The following is a 21,602-nucleotide window of genomic DNA, read 5'->3' as shown; positions in this document are numbered from 1 at the left end:
CACAGTCAGGTAGATGATCTTGCTGAATGGCTGTGGAGATAGAGGTTTTAGGATGACCACTACCTCTGACTGTGAGGGGTGCTGCCACCAGGGAAAAGCCAGGTTAGGATGGTGACATTGGGACAAGTGCACAGTGGGTGTCCTCCTGGCTCCCCTGCGCAGCCACATGGTGGCAGCAAAGCAGTTTAGAAGAGAGGGGTGGACGGGCCAGGAGATCACCTCATGCCAACTAAAGAGCTGTGGATGCACAAGTGCTTAAAGAAAGCAACCAGCAGGCTGTACAGACTGCCTCCCGCTCAGGCCAATTTGTCCTAAAGAGCCTTTCCAATGACAAGTGTTGGGGACTGAGAATTATGCAGCCTGGAATGGGACACTACCACCCATTCAGGAGGCATCACTAGCTTGTTATTGGGCATTAGCGGATGTTAAGAGCCTAACAGAGAAACACTCCTATCATGGGAAGGGTGAAAAATGAAAACACCAACAAAATGACTATTTCCCAGAGAAGAGGTAAACGGGGTATTTGGAGTGAAACATCTAGAGGGAAATGTGGCTGGTCACGTTCCAGATGCGGCTCTCTCAGATGTGGGGTCTGTGTCAGAGCTTCCTGGGGACTTTGGTCCACCCAGTTTCCTGAAGATGCCTGATCCTTCAAGGCTGAATCAGCTAAGTTAAAGGCAAATGTGTGGGCTGTGCCACTGCAGCTGCTAAGCCTCAGAGACATCTGTTTACACCTGTGCATGTACAAGGGCCTGCTGTTAAGAGTCTCTGACCCTCACCTCCAAGTTCGGATGGGAGGAATTTCTCCATGGGGGAGAGGAGGGCCTTCTGTGCAACTGTAAGAAATCTTCCATTTTACAGACAAAGAGAAGGAGGGGCAGCTGGTGAAAGTCTGGTTTAAGTTGACCTAGGTGGTCAGCAGGTTGGGCAGAGGCCGGGACCGGGGGACCAGAAGCCAGGGCGCTCAGCCCTGGCCCTGCTCCTTCTCTTAACCACTCTGCTCTGTTTGCCTGGAAGTCCTGGGCTCTGGGGCCGGGATGAGGATGTGTCTAAACACAGGACATGGAATTTGTCCCATTTGTCAAAGCACAGGTGAGGCTGTGCTTTGTCCAGTTGGGGGTTTTAAGTGCAGAGCATGATGGGAAAGGATGGCTGGCTCAGCCAGACTGGGCGGGGAAATAGAGGGGAGCTGGGAAAGGTGGGAGCCCCAGGTTGGGGACGAGGTGGTGACAACACTCTTGCAGCAGCCTCTGCAGGAGCCTCTGCTCCCATCTCTTGGCTGGTGTGTCCTCTGTTGGGTTAGGAGGGGGCGTGGGGAGAGTGCCCAGGGCCCAGCCTGACCATCTCAGGGCACAGCTACTGTGGCCGCAGAGATCCTCCCTCTCTTGATGCTGCTCCTTTATCCACCCCACCGCCCCCCGCTTCCCTCTCCCCCTGCTTCTCTCTCTCTCTCTCTAAGCAAGAGCCCAGAGAGAGAACTGCAGGAAAATGGAGCCATGTGGGTTTCTCTGAGGCCATTGGAGTTGGGTTCACTCTCCCTTGCTGCTGAGAGTTCCAGCAGAGCAGAGTGTTTGCAAGGAAGTCACAGCTGGTGAGAGGCAAACCAAGAATTCAAACGCACGTCTGCCTGACTCCAGAGTCTAAGGACCGGGTAGCCGTGGGGACGGCTTTCTGGCCTGTTGATACTAATAGCTGCTCTTTATGGAGCATCAGTTATAGGCCAGTTGCTCCCAAGGTCTTTCCCAGGGTTGATTCCTTTATCAGACCTTGTCCTTGAACAACCGGTTGCCTGTTCCCATGGAAGGATGGGGAAGGGGACCTCAGTGCTAAGGTTTAGGAAGTGCAGTGGTGCAGAGGCAGGAAAGCAAAGGGAGGATTACAGACACCCAGTAACCATGTGAATTGCTAATTATTTTCTACTGTAATCACCTCCTTTTCCTCCCTTGACTTGGGGAAAGGACACAGCTTGACCAAGAGACCCCTGGGGCAACATCTGGACTGTGAAACCAGGTTGCACAGAAGCCCAGCTCTCCTTCCTTCTCCAAGGCTGAGTGTGCAACCAGCGCCATCCATCCAGGCTGCCACCTTCTGAGGTGCCCTGGCCATGCCCCCAGGAGTCCTGCAGGCCGGCTGAGTCCAGGAGCTACTCCAGGCCTCACAACTACATGGTCATTCCTCCAGAAAACCGTACAAGAATCTCCTTCTTGGCCTGTGGCCTCTCTAACACTTTGGCCCATTATCTCTCCCAGTCATGCTCTGTCCACCCTCCAGCACTGGTTCCCTAAGTTCTTTCCCAGGGTTGACTCCTTTATCAGACCTCATCCTTGATCAGCCACCCGAGGTGTGTGCTTTCCAAGGACAAATTTACAGAGAGAAAAATGGAGGCACAAAGAGACTGGGAGCTTCTTGCCCAAAAGTAAACAGCAAGCGAGGGGCAGAGCTAGGACCTGAACTTGGACTCTGGCTTCAGGGTCCGTGCCCTGGACCATTTTATGGCATGTCAGTCATCAGAACCAACTTCCCCAGGACCTGTCCCATCTGTCCTGACCCCAGGAGAGCAGAAGATCCACTTTCTGGAGGAGTTCCCATTTGTCTTCAGCGGACCCTGTCCAGATCTCCTGTTCCTTGTAGAAAAGCTGAGAAGGGCACTTTTGGAGCCCGGGGGCTCCTGTCTTTCCTGGCTCAGCTTCTGGTGCCCATTCTGTGGGAGGACCTGGGATGATCCTGAGCTTCCCTTCCTTATTCTTTTTTGTTTTTTTGTTTTTTTCTGGCTGCACCGCGTAGCATGCGGGATCTTAGTTCCCCAACCAGGGATCAAACCTGCACCCCCTGCTGTGGAGGCTCAGAGTCTTAACCATTGGATCACCAGGGAAGTCCCCTGAGCCTCCTTTCCTCAGCTCACAGGGCCGGGTACCCAGCTCTCCACGCCACGCTCAGTGTCTCAGAGCACAGGGGAGCTTGTCCTGAGGAGCGAGGACTCTGGAGGTCAGGCCGGCTGGTCTGGGCAGCTGCAGGAGGCTGTTCCAGCCCAGGAAGCAGCCTGCTGTGTGGGTCCCACTGGGCCTGAGCAGGTTGGGGGCAGGGGGGTGCTGGGCTGGAGAGGAGGCCATGGGCCCTGTCACGAGCTCCAGATGCCCCCAGAGTTGGACAGCTGTGGGTGCTGTGGGCGATGGAAAGAGCACTGGCCCGGGAGTCCAGCCCCAGCCCTGCCACGTGCCCGCCCCGCCGCAGCCTTGCTGAGCCCCCTTGTCCCTTGCTCTCCTGGGGCCTGGTTGCCCTTCCGAGCAATGGGAGTTGCTATAGTTAGCGCTGCTACACTTGTGTATGTTTGTGTGTGTTTAGAGCCCTTCTTTATTTCTTAAAGAAGACTTCAGGGAACCAGTAAATCAAAGTGATAAGTGTGTGTTGTATTTCCCAGGGAATTAAAATCTCTGCCATCTGAGGAACTCCTGAAGCAGGTACTTGGAGCTCTTCCTGCCATGACTGAATTTTTGGGGTTGGGGGCAGGGCCAGTGTCACGAATGTGTCACCAGTGCAGTCACACAGGCCCCTGTGCTCAGAAGGGCTTGGTACTTGGTAATGACTTATTCTTTTTTTTTTTTTTTAACATCTTTATTGGAGTATAACTGCTTTACAATGGTGTGTTAGTTTCTGCTTTATAACAAAGTGAATCAGCTATACATATACATATGTCCCCATATCTCTTCCCTCTTGCGTCTCCCTCCCTCCCACCCTCCCTATCCCACCCCTCTAGGTGGTCACAAAGCACTGAGTTGATCTCCCTGTGCTATGCGGCTGCTTCCCACTAGCTATCTATTTTATATTTGGTAGTGTATATATGTCCATGCCACTCTCTCACTTTGTCCCATCTTACCCTTCCCCCTCCCCGTATCCTCAAGTCCGTTCTCTAGTAGGTCTGCGTCTTTATTCCCGTCTTGCCCCTAGGTTCTTCATGACCATTTTTTTTTTTTTAGATTCCATATATATGTGTTAGCATATGGTATTTGTTTTTTTCTGACTTACTTCACTCTGTATGACAGACTCTAGGTCCATCTACCTCACTACAAATAACTCAATTTTGTTTCTTTTTATGGCTGAGTAATATTCCATTGTATATATGTGCCACATCTTCTTTATCCATTCATCTGTTGATGGACACTTAGGTTGCTTCCATGTCCTGGCTATTGTAAATAGAGCTGCAATGAACATTGTGGTACATGACTCTTTTTTGAATTATGGTTTTCTCAGGGTATATGCCCAGTAGTGGGATTGCTGGGTCATATGGTAGTTCTATTTTTCATTTTTTAAGGAACCTCCATACTGTTCTCCATAGTGGCTGTATCAATTCACATTCCCACCAACAGTGCAAGAGGGTTCCCTTTTCCCCACATCCTCTCCAGCATTTATTGTTTGTAGATTTTTTGACGATGGCCATTCTGACCGGTGTGAGATGATATCTCATTGTAGTTTTGATTTGCATTTCTCTAATGATTAATGATGTTGAGCATTCTTCCATGTGTTTGTTGGCAATCTGTATATCTTCTTTGGAGAAATGTCTATTTAGGTCTTCTGCCCATTTTTGGATTGGGTTGTTGTTTTTTTTTTTGATATTGACCTGCATGAGCTGCTTGTAAATTTTGGAGATTTGACTTATGCTTGAGGTCTTAAAATTCCCATGATTTTGCACTAGGGGCCCCACGTTCTCATTTTGCAGATGACGTAGCCGGTCCTGGCCAGTGGTGACTCCACACTTGTCACAACACAGGAAGGAGGTCCTGGAAGCCATTCTGAGAGAACTTATATCCCTGGGTACTTGCCTCGAAAATGCCTGAGTCCTTGCCCTCAGCCTTGAGCAGTCAGAGGGCAGGGGAGAGCCCAGGAAGGGAAGGAAGAGAGTGGGAATACAGAGCAGAAGGGGACCCCCAGAACAGCCCTTCAGTGCCTCTGGAGGGGCAGTTTCTGCCTTCCCAGGGCATCTATGACCAGATGCATTGACCTTCACTAAGACAAGCCAGGCTGTGGGGAGGGACCACAGAGGCCCCCAAGAAAGGTGAAGGTGTGTGGGCCTCGTGTGCAGTGCCCCGTCTCACTCCATCCTCCTGGAAGCTGGCGTCCAGATAGGCTTGACCTGCTTCCTACTTGCAGCACATGGCCTCTTGGAGGGCGACCCTGAGACCCTGGGGTTTGCAGGTCTTTGTTCTGGTAGAAGAAAGAGGGAGGATGTGCCTTCTCAGATGTACCTGAGGCATCCAGAGTCCCCTCTGGGGAGGGGCTTGCCCTAAGCCTGATCCTCTTCTGGGGCTTGCCCTAAGCCTGATCCTCTTCTGCAAAGCTCAGGCACCCACTCACTCAGCCTCCACCTGGGCCCAGCTCACCTTGTCACACAGCCCCAGATGCTGCGGAGAGGAGCTGGTTAGGCGTTTGATCGAGGTGGGGTAGCGCTGCCCTCCTGCTAGCTGCTCTCCTTCTCCTAGGCCCATGCCTGGGAAATCCCAGTCTGGCTGAGGGCTTTCCAGGAGGACATAACCTCCCCAGCTCTTTGCTTCACATGAAGTGGTACAAGGGAAAGGAGGGAGCTGACCCTGAGCAGAGGGTCCTGACCTTCCTCCCTGACCCAAATTCCCACCCTCACAGCATCCATGGCTGCCTTCCCTGCTCACTGCAGAGGGCAGGAGCGGGGGCTGAATTCCCTCCCCTTGTCCCTGTAGGAGGGCGAGCGTGGTGGGTGAGTCGGGGGCAGTTGATCCACGTCCAGGTCTGTCATTTTTCAGAGGGTGGGGGGGCCTTGTTGGAATGATATTGCCTGTGGGTCTCATTTTACACTCATCAGCTGGTCAAATCAGAGAGCTAGTGGGTGTCCCCACAGTTGGGGACACAGCAGCCTAGGGTCCAGTTCTCTTTCCCATGAAGTGTCTGGACAGGAAGGATGGCTGAGAGGAGCAAAGGAGTGGGTGATGTAGGATCAGGGCTCATACCTGAGTTTGTTGGGGTGAAGGGTACATGAGGATTTCTCAAGGACCAGACGTGGAGTCAGGGGCAACCTGCCTGGGGACAAGGGCTGTGATGTCTTTCCTGAGAAGACCTCCGCTCTGATAGGCTGTGAGGACTAAACCAGGAAAGCCAGATGCTGGAGGCGTGGAAGGCAGGCCCCCCATTACAGGAGGTGCAGTGTGAGGACCTGGCAGAGGACCCTACACGGGATGCAGGGAGGATGGGGAAGGGGACTTGAGTCTGAAGTGTGAGCAAATAGAAAGGTCCAGAGACAGGAATGCACAGGGAGGATTACAGACACCCAGTAACCATGTGAATTGCTAATTATTTTCTACTGTAATCACCTCCTTTTCTTCCCTTGACTTGGGGAAAAGACACAAATTGACCAAGAGGCCCCTGGGGCAAGATCTGGACTGGGAAACCAGGTTGCACAGAAGCCCAGCTCTCCTGCCTTCTCCAAGACTGAGTGCGCAACCAGCGCCATCCATCCAGGCTGCCACCTTCTGAGGTGACTTGGTCAAGCCCCCAAGAGTCCCGCAGGCCGGCTGAGTCCAGGAGCTACTCCAGGCCTCACAACTACATGGTCATTCCTCCAGAAAAGTGTACAAGAATCTCCTTCTTGGCCTGTGGCCCCTCTATTGCTTTGGCCCATGATCTTTCCGGCTGTGTTCTCACCACCTCCCACACTGGCCCCTCCAGCCTGGTGTCTGATCCACAACACTGGACAGGGAGCCACGGGGGGTCAAATCAGAAGAGACTTCCTGAGGCTGTGGGAGCCAAGAGGAGGAGGTGCCATTTCTGGTTGGAGGTCAGGGAAGCCTTCCCCAGGAAGGGCAGCGCAAGCAGAGGGATCAGGCGCAGAGACGGGGAAGAGCAGGGGGCTCAGCGCTGTCTGAGTGGTTGCGGTGGATGGGGCAGCCTGACACCTGAGGCCTGCAGGGCAGGGGCTGAGGGCAGCAGGGAGCATCAAGACCCAGACCCTGACGCCCCTGCCTCAAGGCAGCGGGGGAAATGGCCACAGCAGTGCTTGGCGTGAGCCCCTAGACAATGGTGTGGAGGGTGGACAGTGGTCTGGGGAGAGCCTGGAACCAGAGAAGGTGGAGTCCGGAGGCTGTGGCTACGCTTGAGAGGAGAGAAGACGGTGGTAGGAGCTGGGCCGGGCTGGTGGGAGGCCAGAGGGAGTGTCCTCAGGAGGAAGAAGGAGCAGGTGGGGCTCCCAGGCTTTCAGCTCAGGGCTCCTGCGGCGGCACCCAGCCAACAGCAGCCAACAGCCCAGTGCGGACAACCAGGGGCACTCATGGGAGTCTTGAGCTCAGAGATACAGACCAGTGATGTGTGTCCTTGATAACTGGTATCTTGAGAAGGGGTTTGGCCAGGAGTGTGTGAGGACTGGGAGGAGAAGCAGCCCGGATGCACCTGTGCCAGCCCTGCCTCTTCGGAGGAGGGTCCTTGGAGGAGACCGAGCAGGAGCCACTGGGGAGGCAGGAGGGCACCCAGGAGAGGGGCATCAGGGGAGAACTGGTCCAGGGCCATTTCAGGAGGACAGAGGGGTCCCCAGAGTCTGTATAGTCAAAGACAAGGCTTGAGTGTGAATTTGGATCCAGTGAGGACTGGCCAGCCTGCAGTGGCCTGGAGTGTGAGAGACGGCAGTGAATTGGGGTCCCAGTACAGATGACCCCTCCCATGCTTGGTTGAGGAGGGGTCAGGGGAACAGGCCATGTCTGTTGGGGGCCTGTGGAGAACTATTTGACCCAGAAAACAGTGTGGATGAATCCAGGACAGGAGACAGATGCAGCCAAGCCCCTGACTGGTGGAGGGCTGGACCCAAGGACAGGAAGGTGGAGGTTGAAGTCTGCCTAGGGACAGGCTGGGTGGGTAAGACTCTAGTAGGGGTTGGTGCTGTCATCCATTCATCAAACATTAACTGAGTGCCGCTTGGGTTCCAGGCAGTGCCTGGAGTTGGAGGTTGGTGCCGAATACACTCCTTTACCCTATTCCTGCGGAGGCCAGAGTGTGGAGGCAGAGGGGACGTAAGACAGAGCCTGGTCCTCCCTCTCCTGAAGGACTCAACGCTCTTGAGCAACCCTGCCTAAGACACTCCCCATGGGCCCCAGGAGAGGCCAAGATGTTGTCAGGGAGATGGAGAAACCATTTCTTCACCTTCACAGGAGGCTTCCCTTGCCCACTGCCCAGCAATCCCGTGAGGCAACAGCAGGGGCTGAGGCAAGGCCAGCTCACAGCCTGGGAGGAGATCAGGGATGGGGCAGGTCAGGGAGACGTGTGGTTGGGCCATTGCATCAGGCCCAGGAGGGACATAAAGGACGGTCCTGCATGCTGGGAGGAGACCGACTTGGGGACCATGGAGACTCAGAGGGCCAGCCTCGCCCTGGGGCGGTGGCCACTGTGGCTACTGCTGCTGAGACTAGTGGTGCCCTTGGCCAGCTCCCAGGCCCTCAGCTACAGGGAAGCTGTGCTCCGTGCTGTGGATCGCCTCAACGAGCGGTCCTCAGAAGCTAATCTCTACCGCCTCCTGGAGCTGGACCCACCTCCCAAGGCCGTGAGTCAGGAGGGGCCTGGGGAGGGGGCCATCTCCCGCCAGCCCTGGCCACGCTGTCACCGCCTCTGCTCAGGCTGTACCTCCTGTCGGGAAGGGACTTCTCCCTCTAGGTGGGCTCCCACCACTTCCAGGAAACCTTCGCAGGGCTGGGTCCCCTCCCAGCATGAGGCTTCCTGCCTTAGCATCTCTACTGTGGGAACAGGCGCCCTGTACACCCTGTTCGGGCTTAAGGGCCTTCTGCGAGCTCCAGGGATAGAGGGGGGTCACTGGCTCTGCCATGTGGCCTCCCTGCTAAAGTCCCCTCTGCTCCTCGTTGTCTCCCTATGAGGGAGGGCTCTGCTCAGCCTCGAGGTTCCAGTGACAAGGTGTTTCCTTGCAGGTGGTCCCTGACTTGCCTCCGCCCCTCCGTGGGGAAGGTGTTCTCATCAGAGCTGGTCTGAGGTCCCCTCCTGCTCTCTGTGTGCCCACGAGGCCAGAAGTGGGCTCTGTCCCCTTCCCCTGTGCACCCAGCACCAAGCCCAGGGCCAGGCACACAGGAGGGGCTGGAGAGGCTGCCGTCTAGGTGGGGGCAGGGAGACAGATCAGAGAAGGGAGCATGAGCTCAGCTTCGTCACCCCACTTTGATCCTGGACCAGGACGAGGACCCGGACACCCCGAAGCCTGTAAGCTTCACGGTGAAGGAGACCGTGTGCTCCAGGACGACCCAGCAGCCCCTGGAGCAGTGTGACTTCAAGGAGAATGGGGTGAGGCTGGGGGCTGGGGGCACTGGCGGTTGTTTTCCAGGGATCTGAACAGGGGGCTTCTGGGAAGATTTCCAGACCCTAGGGTGAGGCTGGGAGGTGATGGCCCGAGGGGTCCAGTTTGACCTCAAGCCTCCCCTTCCAGCTGGTGAAACAGTGTGTGGGGACAGTCACCCTGGACCAGTCCAAGGACCAATTTGACATAAACTGTAATGAGGTGAGCGGCCCCTTCTGTGTTGTGGAGCTGATAATGGGATGGGTTGTGTAACATCCTTTGAACCAATTACTCGCTGCCCCTTCCAGGGCAGAGAAAGGCCCTCCTACCCTGGCCCCTCCCTCACCCGAGCCCCAGGCCTCCAGGACTGGCTCTACCATCCCTTAGAGCAGTGGTTCTCTAAGTGGGGTCCCCACCCGGAAACCTGACAGAAAGGCAGATTCCCAGGCTCCACTCAGACCTCCTGAATCAGACTCTGGGATGGGGCCCAGCCATTTGCATTTTCACCAGGCCTCCAGGGGATTCTGACTGTGCCGAATTTTGAGAGGCACTGACTAGAGTAATGTGCTTTCAGCCCCTGCTCCCGACCAGCTTTGATGGGATGGGCTTGTGACCCTGGGAAGCCCCTTGCCATCTGTGGGCCTCAGTTTCCCCATATGTCTGTGGGTATAGGGATTCAACTACATGCTCCAAAGGTTACAGCCAGAGGTGAACTGGGGCTCCAAGATTCCTGGAGTCCACCAGGAATGGGGTATAAGATGGGGAGGGAGGGGTTTTGCTTGACCCCACCCAGTTCCCACAAGTAACTTGTTTTTATTGGTTCACAGCTTCAGAGTGTCAGGAGATTTCGCTCAACATTCTTCCCCAGGAGGGTGTCACTGCAGAGGCTCCCTCCACCAATATTCCCCCCTGGACGGTTCCCTCCACCAATTTTCCCCCCTGGACGGTTCCCTCCACCAATTTGCCCCCCTGGACGGTTCCCTCCACCAATTTGCCCCCCTGGACGGTTCCCTCCACCAATTTTCCCTCCTCCAGGGTTCCCTCCACCAATATTACCCCCGCCACCATTTCCATTCCCCGCACCACGGTTTCCATTCCCACCGCCAAGGTTTCCTGGTAGACGGTGAACAAAATGCAGATAACTCCCCCAAGAGAGCTTTTGGTGAATCGGAAGGCCAGGGAAGAGTTCTTACAGTCTGCTTCACCCTGATTCAGCATCTGAAAAATAAAATCTTATGAAAACAACTCCCTCCAGCCTTCAATTTCAATTGTCTCCCCTCTTCCAACTTACCAGGACCTCTTAGGGGTGTGTGTGTGTGATCACTCCTGTAAATACAGTCATGGGGGGACTTCCCTGGTGGCACAGTGGTTAAGAATCCGCCTGCCAATGCAGGGGACACGGGTTCGAGCTCTGGTCCGGGAAGATCCCACATGCCATGGAGCAACTAAGCCCGTGTGCCACAACTACTGAGCCTAAGTGCCACAACTACTGAAGCCCACGCACCTAGAGCCCATGCTCCACAACAAGAGAAGCCACTGCAATGAGAAGCCCGCGCACCGCAACGAAGAGTAGCCCCCGCTCACCGCAACTAGAGAAAGCCCGCGCACAGCAACGAAGACACAACGCGGCCCAAAATAAATAAATAAATAAATAAAATTAAAAAAAAAAAATACAGTCATGGGTGAGGCAGCTGTTCCTTCCAGGCGGGCATGGGGAGAGGCAGCAGGGCCAAGAGGTCCAGCACAGCGTCTCCATTCTCGGGTCCCTCCCGTGCCCTTCACACGCCTCTGCCCTCCTCCTCCAACCCCCAGTAGGGACTTAAGGAGACCTGCTCTGTGTGCAGTGCTGGTGGGGATGCTGTCCCTGCTCACATGGAGGTGACAGTCCAGGAGGGGCCAGGCATTTGTTAAACACTCACAGAGACGCAGTTCAGTCTCAGGGCTAAGCCTACAGGTACAATGCCCATAGCGTTCCACTTCTCCTTGACAATCCGAAGTCTGGGAAAGCCTACCCCTCCTGGCTTTTCCTCTGGCATTGAGACACATCACTGTTTCTTCAGCTGGGTCTCAGATTTCTGTGGTGGGCTTGTGTGTAGGGATCACATGGTACAAAAATTTGCACCATTAAAAACAAGCATGCTGCTCATCTGGGTGAACAGCTCTGCATGAATGTGAGAGACACACAGAGTGACACACGGGTCACATCTCTGTGTGCCTGGGTGTTTCAGACACTGTGCACATCCTGTCCCCTCCTCATTCTCTAGCTGACCTTTGCTCTGGGGCAGACTGGAAACATTGGGGAGTTTGAACCCAGGGAGCAGCCTCAACCAACCACTGGGGGGACTTAGTGGAAAAATACCTCCTCTTCCTCACTCCTTGGGGGGCCCACTCCCAGACGTGTCACACCTCCCCCTGAGGTCCCCAGCTGGCTTGAGCCCCTGTCGCCCACTTCTGTGACCTGTTCATTGACACGTCCTCTTCTGACTCGGGTCCTGCCCTGTCTCCCTTCTCTACATTCGTGCTGGAGCTTTCTGGAATCACCTCCCAAACAAACTACTTCCACTAAATGCTTGTCTTAGGTCTGCTTGTGGGCCAACCTGAACCAAGACAGAGATTCCCCTCTCTGAGAGGGACAGAGGACAGGATCTCACAGAGCATTTACTTTGTTACCTGTCAGGCTTGTCTCCTCTTGGTGAGCAGGTGGGGCTGATTTCAGGCAGGTTAGAGGAACCTCCTGCTTCTCACTCTACATCAACCCAAGTTGAGGGAGGAAACTTTACAGAGGACACCCAGGGGGCTGTGTTGTGTCTGTGCCAGAGGATACAGGCTTGCCAGTGCCAATTGTTAAATGGTCAGGATTTTTTTGAGCTGGTTGTTAAACTCTTGGTAGCTTGAAATTGGCCTTGGTGGAAGTACTTCCATCATGGAAATCAGCAAATGTTACCTATCATTTTTGTCACAGCTGGTACATCACTGCCCACCCTGAGAGAGGGATCACTCATCAGGATGCTATGGGGTCTGTGTTGATCACATCTGTTTCCAATTGTCCCTCATGATTGCCCTTCCTGCTTCCATGGCATCCCTTCTCTATCCTCAGCCCTGCCTTGTCCTTTTGAAATGAAGCAAGACCCTATGGTCCTTCCCCACCATGTCCTCCACTTGCCTTTTGCCTGTGAAAAAAGCTTTAGCCAGAGAAGAAGTTTATTCAAAGAAGTGAGAAAATGCAGAAAGAAAGGAAAACAGTTCAACAAGACCAAATAATAACAGTTTAGTCATTCAGCAATTTCAAGGACCTTTCGTTCCTCCTCAAGGGCTATAGATAATGTTCTGAGCCATATCCTGTGAGCTGTTTTGTAGATACGGAAACCCCACCAGGTGGAAGAAGTTAACTACATGATGACCAGGCTGTAGCCATGACATAAGCTGCCACAATTCCAAGAACTGGCCTCAAAGAAATGGAAACTAAGCAGCCCTGGAACTGAAGATTAACTGTACTTAAAACAAGCAAGATGACACTGGTCAGATCACCACATGAGCAATTTCAAGATGAGTGTCAGAGCTGACCATGCTATTTCTGCATGTAGCCTCCTCCCTCCGCTTATAAAAGCTCTTGCCCACTGCTTGGCAGTGGAAGGGTCATTCAGCCTTTGGACAGGAGTCCCCCTACTCCCCTTACCACCTCTGAGCAAACGTTCCTTTCCACCAACCTAGTCTCTCTCTCTCTCTCTTTTATTTATTTATTTTATTTTTGGCTGCGTTGGGTCTTTGTTGCTGCGCGCGGGCTTTCTCCAATTGCGGCGAGCAGGGGCCACTCTTGGTTGCGGTGCGCAGGCTGCTCATCGCGGTGGCTTCTCTTGTTGCAGAGCACGGGCTCTAGGCGTGCGGGCTTCAGTAGTTGTGGCACCCGGGCCTTGTTGCTCTGTGGCATGTGGCATCTTCCCGGACGAGGGCTCGAACCTGTGTTCCCTGCATTGGCAGGGGGATTCTTAACCACTGTGCCACCAGGGAAGTCCCCAACCTAGGCCCTTTATCAGCTTCAGAGCGGCGAGCAACCGGACCCCCTCTTAGTAACACTTTCATATTTTACATGGATGTTGGCCAGATGTCCCTTGCCAGGGACTAGGCCCTCAACATGCATACATGACAAATGATACCAGAAAGGAATGGATGCTTACATTTCATTTCATCTGAGCCTGAGATTGGAAGTCTGCATGCCTTGTCAGAGCCTTCTAAAGTGATTGACTGGTGAGAGTATCATAGGACCACTTACCTGAGAAATCAAGTATCGGACCCTTTCATGGATTCCCTGGAGCATCAAGTCATGGTACCCTGGCTTGTCAATTCTCCTAACAGTAGACCTCTGGATGGTGAGTTCCATAGGCAAGTAATGCCCGCAGTTTTATAAGCATGGAATTGAGTGGACCCCAGCCCAGCATGGGGGAAAGGAGAGTGTTCCTAGGAGGAAACTGCTTAGGCGAAGTCACAGTGACCGGCACAGTAGAAGTGAGAAGTGACACTCAGTTCAGTGCTCAAGTGAGGCATGCAAGGGGTGGGTCAGTGTGGGAGTGGAGAGATGGACAAACCCAGGTACTAAGGGGCACTAGGGAACCAGTGATGATTTTAGCACGGGGAGAGCACATCCTTGTCCATCTTAGCCATCACCCTGGCTTCAGTGTGTGTGTGTGTGTGTGTGTGTGTGTGTCCACGAAGGGTGAATCATGAGGGGCCCAGCAAGGATGTGTCCCCCCAGGCAGTGGCCAAGGGGAGAGGAGGGAAGAGAGAATGGAAGGAGGGTTGCCCAAGAGGCTGGCAGAGTGTTGGGCTGACTGGGATGGAGTCACTGCAGAGACGATGAAGCAGGTTGATTCCCTGACAGGCTGGACAATGTAGGTGGTGGGTTCTGAGAGCCTGGTACTGGGCTGGTCAGTGTCCTGGTGTAGGTATGAGATGAGAGTTGGGGGACGTGATACTTCGGTTTTGACCACATTGGTTCTCAGCTGCCAGTGGGATGCTGGTCCCTGGGTGGGGCACTGGGCAGTAGGTGCTGTGAGTGCCCTGCCCAGGTCCCCCTCACTGGGCGGCTACACCCCGTCCCACAGCTGTTTGAAATGTGCAATACGGATGCTAATGGCTCACAGGTGTCCCCTTCACAGCTGCCTTCACAGCCTCCCAGGAGATGCCTGGGGAGTTGTGTCCGCTCTGCCCTCAGCCTGTGGATGGGGACTGACTATGAGGGGACATCAAAGCCCAGCCCCCGCCTCAGTCAGTCCTAAAGCAGGGGTTCCAGGCTTTTGTGGGTGAGGCTGAAGCTCGTCTCAGGGTAGAACACGTCCCTGCTCAGCTCCTTCCTCTGCCCTATCCTGCTCCCCTCCACCTCCCTCCTCCCGACAACACCCCTCAATAAATCAGATGCCTCTCACTTCCCAGCTGAGGCTCTGCTTCTAGGGAACGTGGCCTGTGATGGCGGTGGAGCTGTGCAGAGTTCATCCACTCGTCCCAGGTGGGTCAGGTGCGGGGCCTGATGTGCAGAGAAGAGAGACGAGCCCGAGGCGTCCAGGGTGGTGGTGCAGGAGGGGAGTGGGGTGGGCGTGGTGCTGTAAGCCAAGGGGCATTGAGGATTTTACAAAGTGGTCAGGGTAGGACAGGAGCCCACGAGGCCCAGGGAGTTGAAATACTGTATGTACATATCAAATGTGCACTAATGATAAGTGTACGTCTTGTGGAGTTTTTGCTGTATGTATACATTTTTGTTATGCACCTAGAGATCTTATCTCCCTTCCAGTTGCTACCCCTTCCCCATAACCATGACCCTGACTTTGAAACCCTTAGATTAGTGTTGTCAGAATTTGAAACTCATAGAAAACTGAACTATAACATATATACTGTAGGGGCTTCCCCGGTGGCGCAGTGGTTAAGAATCCGCCTGGTAATGCAGGGGACACGGGTTCGAGCCTTGGTCCAGGAGAATCCCACATGCTGCGGAGCAACTAGGCCTGTGCGCCACAGCTACTGAGCCTCTGCTCTAGGGCCCGCGAGACACAACTACTGAAACCCGCATCCTAGAGCCCGTGCTCCGCAACAAGAGAGGCCACTGCACTGAGAAGCCCACGCACCGCAACCAGAGAAAAGCCCGCGTGCAGCAACGAGGACCCAACACAGCCAAAAATAAATAAATAAAATAAAATAAAATAAATAAAGTAAAAAAAAAAAAGAAATACTGCTCCAAATGTTCTCATGTAGACAGTGTTGCACACATGACGAACTATGTCTTAGAAATTTAATTTCTAGGGCAGAAATTGTAGTCAAAAACAAACAAACAAAAACATATATACTGTATTGTGCACAATTTTTTCATGCAACATGTTTGTGAGAATCTACCATGTTTTTGTATGTATTACAGTTGGGCAAATTTTTATTGCTTAGTTAGTATTCCACTGTACGAATATACCAGAATACGTTTACTTTCACTATTGATGGATATTTGTGGAGTTTACACACCATTCTTTTTAAATGGCTGCACTCTAGGACATAGAAAGGACAGAGCATTCCCACCGACACATGTCTGGAAGGTTTCCAGTCCCCAAGTAGGCAAAAAGAAGATGCAGGACGCATCTTGCTTCCTTTGTCCTCATGCACATGAGTGAGCGTCCATGAGGGAGGCTCCTGAAAAGTGGGACTTCCTGGGGGGACACTGATAATGGCCTGCACTGTGCCAGGCTTCTCCAAGTGAGCATGTCCAGGGGGGTGGGTATGGAGTGGACGGCTGCTGTCCCCCTTTACCCCCAGGAGTCGGGGAAGGCTCTATGGAGACTGAGTCTCTGGACCTCACCTTGAACTTCGGATGGGAGGAATTTCTCCATGGGGGAGAGGAGGGCCTTCTGTGCAACTGTAAGAAATCTTCCATTTTACAGACAAAGAGAAGGAGGGGCAGCTGGTGAAAGTCTGGTTTAAGTTGACCTAGGTGGTCAGCAGGTTGGGCAGAGGCCGGGACCGGGGGACCAGAAGCCAGGGCGCTCAGCCCTGGCCCTGCTCCTTCTCTTAACCACTCTGCTCTGTTTGCCTGGAAGTCCTGGGCTCTGGGGCCGGGATGAGGATGTGTCTAAACACAGGACATGGAATTTGTCCCATTTGTCAAAGCACAGGTGAGGCTGTGCTTTGTCCAGTTGGGGGTTTTAAGTGCAGAGCATGATGGGAAAGGATGGCTGGCTCAGCCAGACTGGGCGGGGAAATAGAGGGGAGCTGGGAAAGGTGGGAGCCCCAGGTTGGGGACGAGGTGGTGACAACACTCTTGCAGCAGCCTCTGCAGGAGCCTCTGCTCCCATCTCTTGGCTGGTGTGTCCTCTGTTGGGTTAGGAGGGGGCGTGGGGAGAGTGCCCAGGGCCCAGCCTGACCATCTCAGGGCACAGCTACTGTGGCCGCAGAGATCCTCCCTCTCTTGATGCTGCTCCTTTATCCACCCCACCGCCCCCCGCTTCCCTCTCCCCCTGCTTCTCTCTCTCTCTCTCTAAGCAAGAGCCCAGAGAGAGAACTGCAGGAAAATGGAGCCATGTGGGTTTCTCTGAGGCCATTGGAGTTGGGTTCACTCTCCCTTGCTGCTGAGAGTTCCAGCAGAGCAGAGTGTTTGCAAGGAAGTCACAGCTGGTGAGAGGCAAACCAAGAATTCAAACGCACGTCTGCCTGACTCCAGAGTCTAAGGACCGGGTAGCCGTGGGGACGGCTTTCTGGCCTGTTGATACTAATAGCTGCTCTTTATGGAGCATCAGTTATAGGCCAGTTGCTCCCAAGGTCTTTCCCAGGGTTGATTCCTTTATCAGACCTTGTCCTTGAACAACCGGTTGCCTGTTCCCATGGAAGGATGGGGAAGGGGACCTCAGTGCTAAGGTTTAGGAAGTGCAGTGGTGCAGAGGCAGGAAAGCAAAGGGAGGATTACAGACACCCAGTAACCATGTGTATTGCTAATTATTTTCTACTGTAATCACCTCCTTTTCCTCCCTTGACTTGGGGAAAGGACACAGCTTGACCAAGAGACCCCTGGGGCAACACCTGGACTGTGAAACCAGGTTGCACAGAAGCCCAGCTCTCCTTCCTTCTCCAAGGCTGAGTGTGCAACCAGCGCCATCCATCCAGGCTGCCACCTTCTGAGGTCCCCTGGCCATGCCCCCAGGAGTCCTGCAGGCCGGCTGAGTCCAGGAGCTACTCCAGGCCTCACAACTACATGGTCATTCCTCCAGAAAACCGTACAAGAATCTCCTTCTTGGCCTGTGGCCCCTCTATTGCTTTGGCCCATGATCTTTCCGGCTGTGTTCTCACCACCTCCCACACTGGCCCCTCCAGCCTGGTGTCTGATCCACAACACTGGACAGGGAGCCACGGGGGGTCAAATCAGAAGAGACTTCCTGAGGCTGTGGGAGCCAAGAGGAGGAGGTGCCATTTCTGGTTGGAGGTCAGGGAAGCCTTCCCCAGGAAGGGCAGCGCAAGCAGAGGGATCAGGCGCAGAGACGGGGAAGAGCAGGGGCCTCAGCGCTGTCTGAGTGGTTGCGGTGGATGGGGCAGCCTGACACCTGAGGCCTGCAGGGCAGGGGCTGAGGGCAGCAGGGAGCATCAAGACCCAGACCCTGACGCCCCTGCCTCAAGGCAGCGGGGGAAATGGCCACAGCAGTGCTTGGCGTGAGCCCCTAGACAATGGTGTGGAGGGTGGACAGTGGTCTGGGGAGAGCCTGGAACCAGAGAAGGTGGAGTCCGGAGGCTGTGGCTACGCTTGAGAGGAGAGAAGACGGTGGTAGGAGCTGGGCCGGGCTGGTGGGAGGCCAGAGGGAGTGTCCTCAGGAGGAAGAAGGAGCAGGTGGGGCTCCCAGGCTTTCAGCTCAGGGCTCCTGCGGCGGCACCCAGCCAACAGCAGCCAACAGCCCAGTGCGGACAACCAGGGGCACTCATGGGAGTCTTGAGCTCAGAGATACAGACCAGTGATGTGTGTCCTTGATAACTGGTATCTTGAGAAGGGGTTTGGCCAGGAGTGTGTGAGGACTGGGAGGAGAAGCAGCCCGGATGCACCTGTGCCAGCCCTGCCTCTTCGGAGGAGGGTCCTTGGAGGAGACCGAGCAGGAGCCACTGGGGAGGCAGGAGGGCACCCAGGAGAGGGGCATCAGTGGAGAACTGGTTAAGGGCCATTTCAGGAGGACAGAGGGGTCCCCAGAGTCTGTATAGTCGAAGACAAGGCTTGAGTGTGAATTTGGATCCAGTGAGGACTGGCCAGCCTGCAGTGGCCTGGAGTGTGAGAGACGGCAGTGAATTGGGGTCCCAGTACAGATGACCCCTCCCATGCTTGGTTGAGGAGGGGTCAGGGGAACAGGCCATGTCTGGTGGGGAACTGTGGAGAACTATTTGACCCAGAAAACAGTGTGGATGAATCCAGGACAGGAGACAGATGCAGCCAAGCCCCTGACTGGTGGAGGGCTGGACCCAAGGACAGGAAGGTGGAGGTTGAAGTCTGCCTAGGGACAGGCTGGGTGGGTAAGACTCTAGTAGGGGTTGGTGCTGTCATCCATTCATCAAACATTAACTGAGTGCCGCTTGGGTTCCAGGCAGTGCCTGGAGTTGGAGGTTGGTGCCGAATACACTCCTTTACCCTATTCCTGCGGAGGCCAGAGTGAGGAGGCAGAGGGGACGTAAGACAGAGCCTGGTCCTCCCTCTCCTGAAGGACTCAACGCTCTTGAGCAACCCTGCCTATGACACTCCCCATGGGCCCCAGGAGAGGCCAAGATGTTGTCAGGGAGATGGAGAAACCATTTCTTCACCTTCACAGGAGGCTTCCCTTGCCCACTGCCCAGCAATCCCGTGAGGCAACAGCAGGAGCTGAGGCAAGGCCAGCTCACAGCCGGGGAGGAGATCAGGGATGGGGCAGGTCAGGGAGACGTGTGGTTGGGCCATTGCATCAGGCCCAGGAGGGCGTAAAGGACGGTCCTGCATGCTGGGAGGAGACCGACTTGGGGACCATGGAGACTCAGAGGGCCAGCCTTGCCCTGGGGCGGTGGCCACTGTGGCTACTGCTGCTGGGACTAGTGGTGCCCTTGGTCAGCGCCCAGGCCCTCAGCTACAGGGAAGCTGTGCTCCGTGCTGTGGATCGCCTCAACGAGCAGTCCTCAGAAGCTAATCTCTACCGCCTCCTGGAGCTGGACCCACCTCCCAAGGCCGTGAGTCAGGAGGGGCCTGGGGAGGGGGCCGTCTCCCGCCAGCCCTGGCCACGCTGTCACCGCCTCTGCTCAGGCTGTACCTCCTGTCGGGAAGGGACTTCTCCCTCTAGGTGGGCTCCCACCTCTTCCAGGAAACCTTCCCAGAGCTGGGTCCCCTCCCAGCACGAGGCCTCCTGCCTTAGCATCTCTACTGTGGGAACAGGCGCCCTGTACACCCTGTTCGGGCTTAAGGGCCTTCTGCGAGCTCCAGGGATAGAGGGGGGTCACTGGCTCTGCCATGTGGCCTCCCTGCTAAAGTCCCCTCTGCTCATCGTTGTCTCCTACCAGGGAGGGCTCTGCTCAGCCTGGAGGGTCCAGTGACAAGGTGTTTCCCTGCAGGTGGTCCCTGACTTGCCTCCGCCCCTCCGTGGGGATGGTGTTCTCATCAGAGCTGGTCTGAGGTCCCCTCCTGCTCTCTGTGTGCCCACGAGGCCAGAAGTGGGCTCTGTCCCCTTCCCCTGTGCACCCAGCACCAAGCCCAGGGCCAGGCACACAGGAGGGGCTGGAGAGGCTGCCGTCTAGGTGGGGGCAGGGAGACAGATCAGAGAAGGGAGCATGAGCTCAGCTTCGTCACCCCACTTTGATCCTGGACCAGGACGAGGACCCGGACACCCCGAAGCCTGTAAGCTTCACGGTGAAGGAGACCGTGTGCCCCAGGACATCGCAGCAGCCCCCGGAGCAGTGTGACTTCAAGGAGAATGGGGTGAGGCTGGGGGCTGAGGGCTCCCTGGGAGCTGAACAGGGGATTGGGGACCATTTCCAGCCCCTGGTGTGAGGCTGGGAGGTTATGGCCTGGTGGTTCCAGTTTGACCCGAGCCTCCTTTTCTAGCTGGTGAAACAGTGTGTGGGGACAGTCACTCTGGACCAGGTCAAGGGCCAAATGAACATCACCTGTGATGAGGTGAGTGGCCCCTTCTGAGCTGCAGGGGTTGCTGGGGGGGTTTGGACTGTGTAACATCCTTTGGACCAATTACCTGCTGCCCCTTCATGAGCAGAGAAAGGCCCTCCTACCCTGGCCCCTCCCTCACCCGAGCCCCAGGCCTCCAGGACTGGCTCTGCCATCCCTTAGAGCAGTGGTTCTCTAAGTGGGGTCCCCACCCGGGAACCTGACCGAAAGGCAGATTCCCAGGCCCCACTCAGACCTCCTGAATCAGACTCTGGGCTGGGGCCCAGCCATTTGCATTTTCACAAGGCCTCCAGGAGATTCTGACTGTGCTGAATTCTGAGAGGCACTGACTAGAGTAATGTGCTTTCAGCCCCTGCTCCCATCCAGCTTTGCTTGGATGGGCTTGTGACCCTGGGAAGCTCCTTGCCATCTGTGGGCCCCAGTTTCCTCATCTGTCTGTGGGTGTAGGGATTCAACCTTGTGCTCCAAATGTCATAGCCAGAGGGCAAACTGGGGCCCCAAGTCTCCTGGTGTGGTCCTAGAAAGGGGTGTCCAGGTGAGGAGCGGTCTTGTGTTACCCCTGGGTCCATCCCCACAAGTATCCTGGTTCTTCCTCGTTCACAGGTGCAGAGTGTTGGGAGATTTAGTCGGCTGCGTAAGAGGATCCGAAAAGTTTGGCGGAAAATTGGTCCGATAGTTGGCCCGGTAATCGGCTATTTTGGGTAAATTGTGAGCCCATGGAAGAATCCTACAGGTGTCTGCCTTGGCTCAAGCTTCTGGACTCTGAAAAATAAAATATTCTGAAAGCAAATTCCTCCATTATTTAATTTCACTTGTCTCGTCTCCTCCCACTTACTGGGACCAAATCCTTAACTATGGGAGGCCTCCTATATGTGCCTGTGTGTGTGTGTATGTGTGTCTGTCTGTCTGTCTGTGAGAGTGTGTGTTTTTCTGTGTACGTATGTGATTGCACATGCAAAATACAGGAATGCTTGTTCTTTCCAGAAGGGCATGTTGTGAGGCAGCAGGGCCAAGAGGTCCAGGACATCGTCTCCATTCTCAAGTCCCTCCCATGCCATGGACCAGGCCATGAGCATGCCTAAATGAACACTGACAACAAAAAAAATTGAATATTTTTCATCTCAGCCCTTGAGACAGGAGATGTAATTGGCCTCTGGCTGGGAGGTCTGCAGGCCTTGTCAG

General features: G+C 54.8%; 2 protein-coding genes across 2 annotated transcripts; both read left to right on the top strand.

The window, feature by feature from the left end:
• Positions 1-8,350: 8,350 nt before the first annotated feature.
• Positions 8,351-17,954, top strand: LOC137774022 (cathelicidin-2-like). The gene is made up of 5 exons (XM_068559162.1): positions 8,351-8,548; positions 9,184-9,291; positions 9,434-9,505; positions 10,111-10,289; positions 17,618-17,954. Exons 1-5 carry the CDS (start codon positions 8,351-8,353, stop codon positions 17,952-17,954), a joined length of 894 nt encoding a protein of 297 aa, XP_068415263.1.
• Positions 17,955-19,276: 1,322 nt separating this feature from the next.
• Positions 19,277-21,125, top strand: LOC137773119 (cathelicidin-6-like). Its single transcript, XM_068557558.1, has 4 exons — positions 19,277-19,474; positions 20,109-20,216; positions 20,343-20,414; positions 21,024-21,125. Exons 1-4 carry the CDS (start codon positions 19,277-19,279, stop codon positions 21,123-21,125), a joined length of 480 nt encoding a protein of 159 aa, XP_068413659.1.
• Positions 21,126-21,602: the final 477 nt, after the last annotated feature.

This window comes from Eschrichtius robustus, chromosome 12 (genome assembly GCF_028021215.1).
Source record: "Eschrichtius robustus isolate mEscRob2 chromosome 12, mEscRob2.pri, whole genome shotgun sequence".
NCBI classification, from domain to species: Eukaryota; Metazoa; Chordata; class Mammalia; order Artiodactyla; family Eschrichtiidae; genus Eschrichtius; species Eschrichtius robustus.
The sequence above is the reverse complement of the archived record's forward strand: the minus strand, read 5'-3'. Positions and strand labels throughout refer to the sequence as shown.

What these genes read in the sequence shown, in the direction of transcription:
- LOC137774022 (XM_068559162.1), top strand. Translation starts at nt 8,351, where the DNA reads ATGGAGACTCAGAGGGCCAGCCTCGCCCTGGGGCGGTGGCCACTGTGG. An exon ending in TGGACCCACCTCCCAAGGCC is followed by an intron (nt 8,549 to 9,183) that starts GTGAGTCAGGAG and finishes ATCCTGGACCAG; the next exon opens with GACGAGGACCCGGACACCCC. An exon ending in TTGACATAAACTGTAATGAG is followed by an intron (nt 9,506 to 10,110) that starts GTGAGCGGCCCC and finishes ATTGGTTCACAG; the next exon opens with CTTCAGAGTGTCAGGAGATT.
- LOC137773119 (XM_068557558.1), top strand. Translation starts at nt 19,277, where the DNA reads ATGGAGACTCAGAGGGCCAGCCTTGCCCTGGGGCGGTGGCCACTGTGG. An exon ending in TGGACCCACCTCCCAAGGCC is followed by an intron (nt 19,475 to 20,108) that starts GTGAGTCAGGAG and finishes ATCCTGGACCAG; the next exon opens with GACGAGGACCCGGACACCCC. An exon ending in TGAACATCACCTGTGATGAG is followed by an intron (nt 20,415 to 21,023) that starts GTGAGTGGCCCC and finishes CCTCGTTCACAG; the next exon opens with GTGCAGAGTGTTGGGAGATT.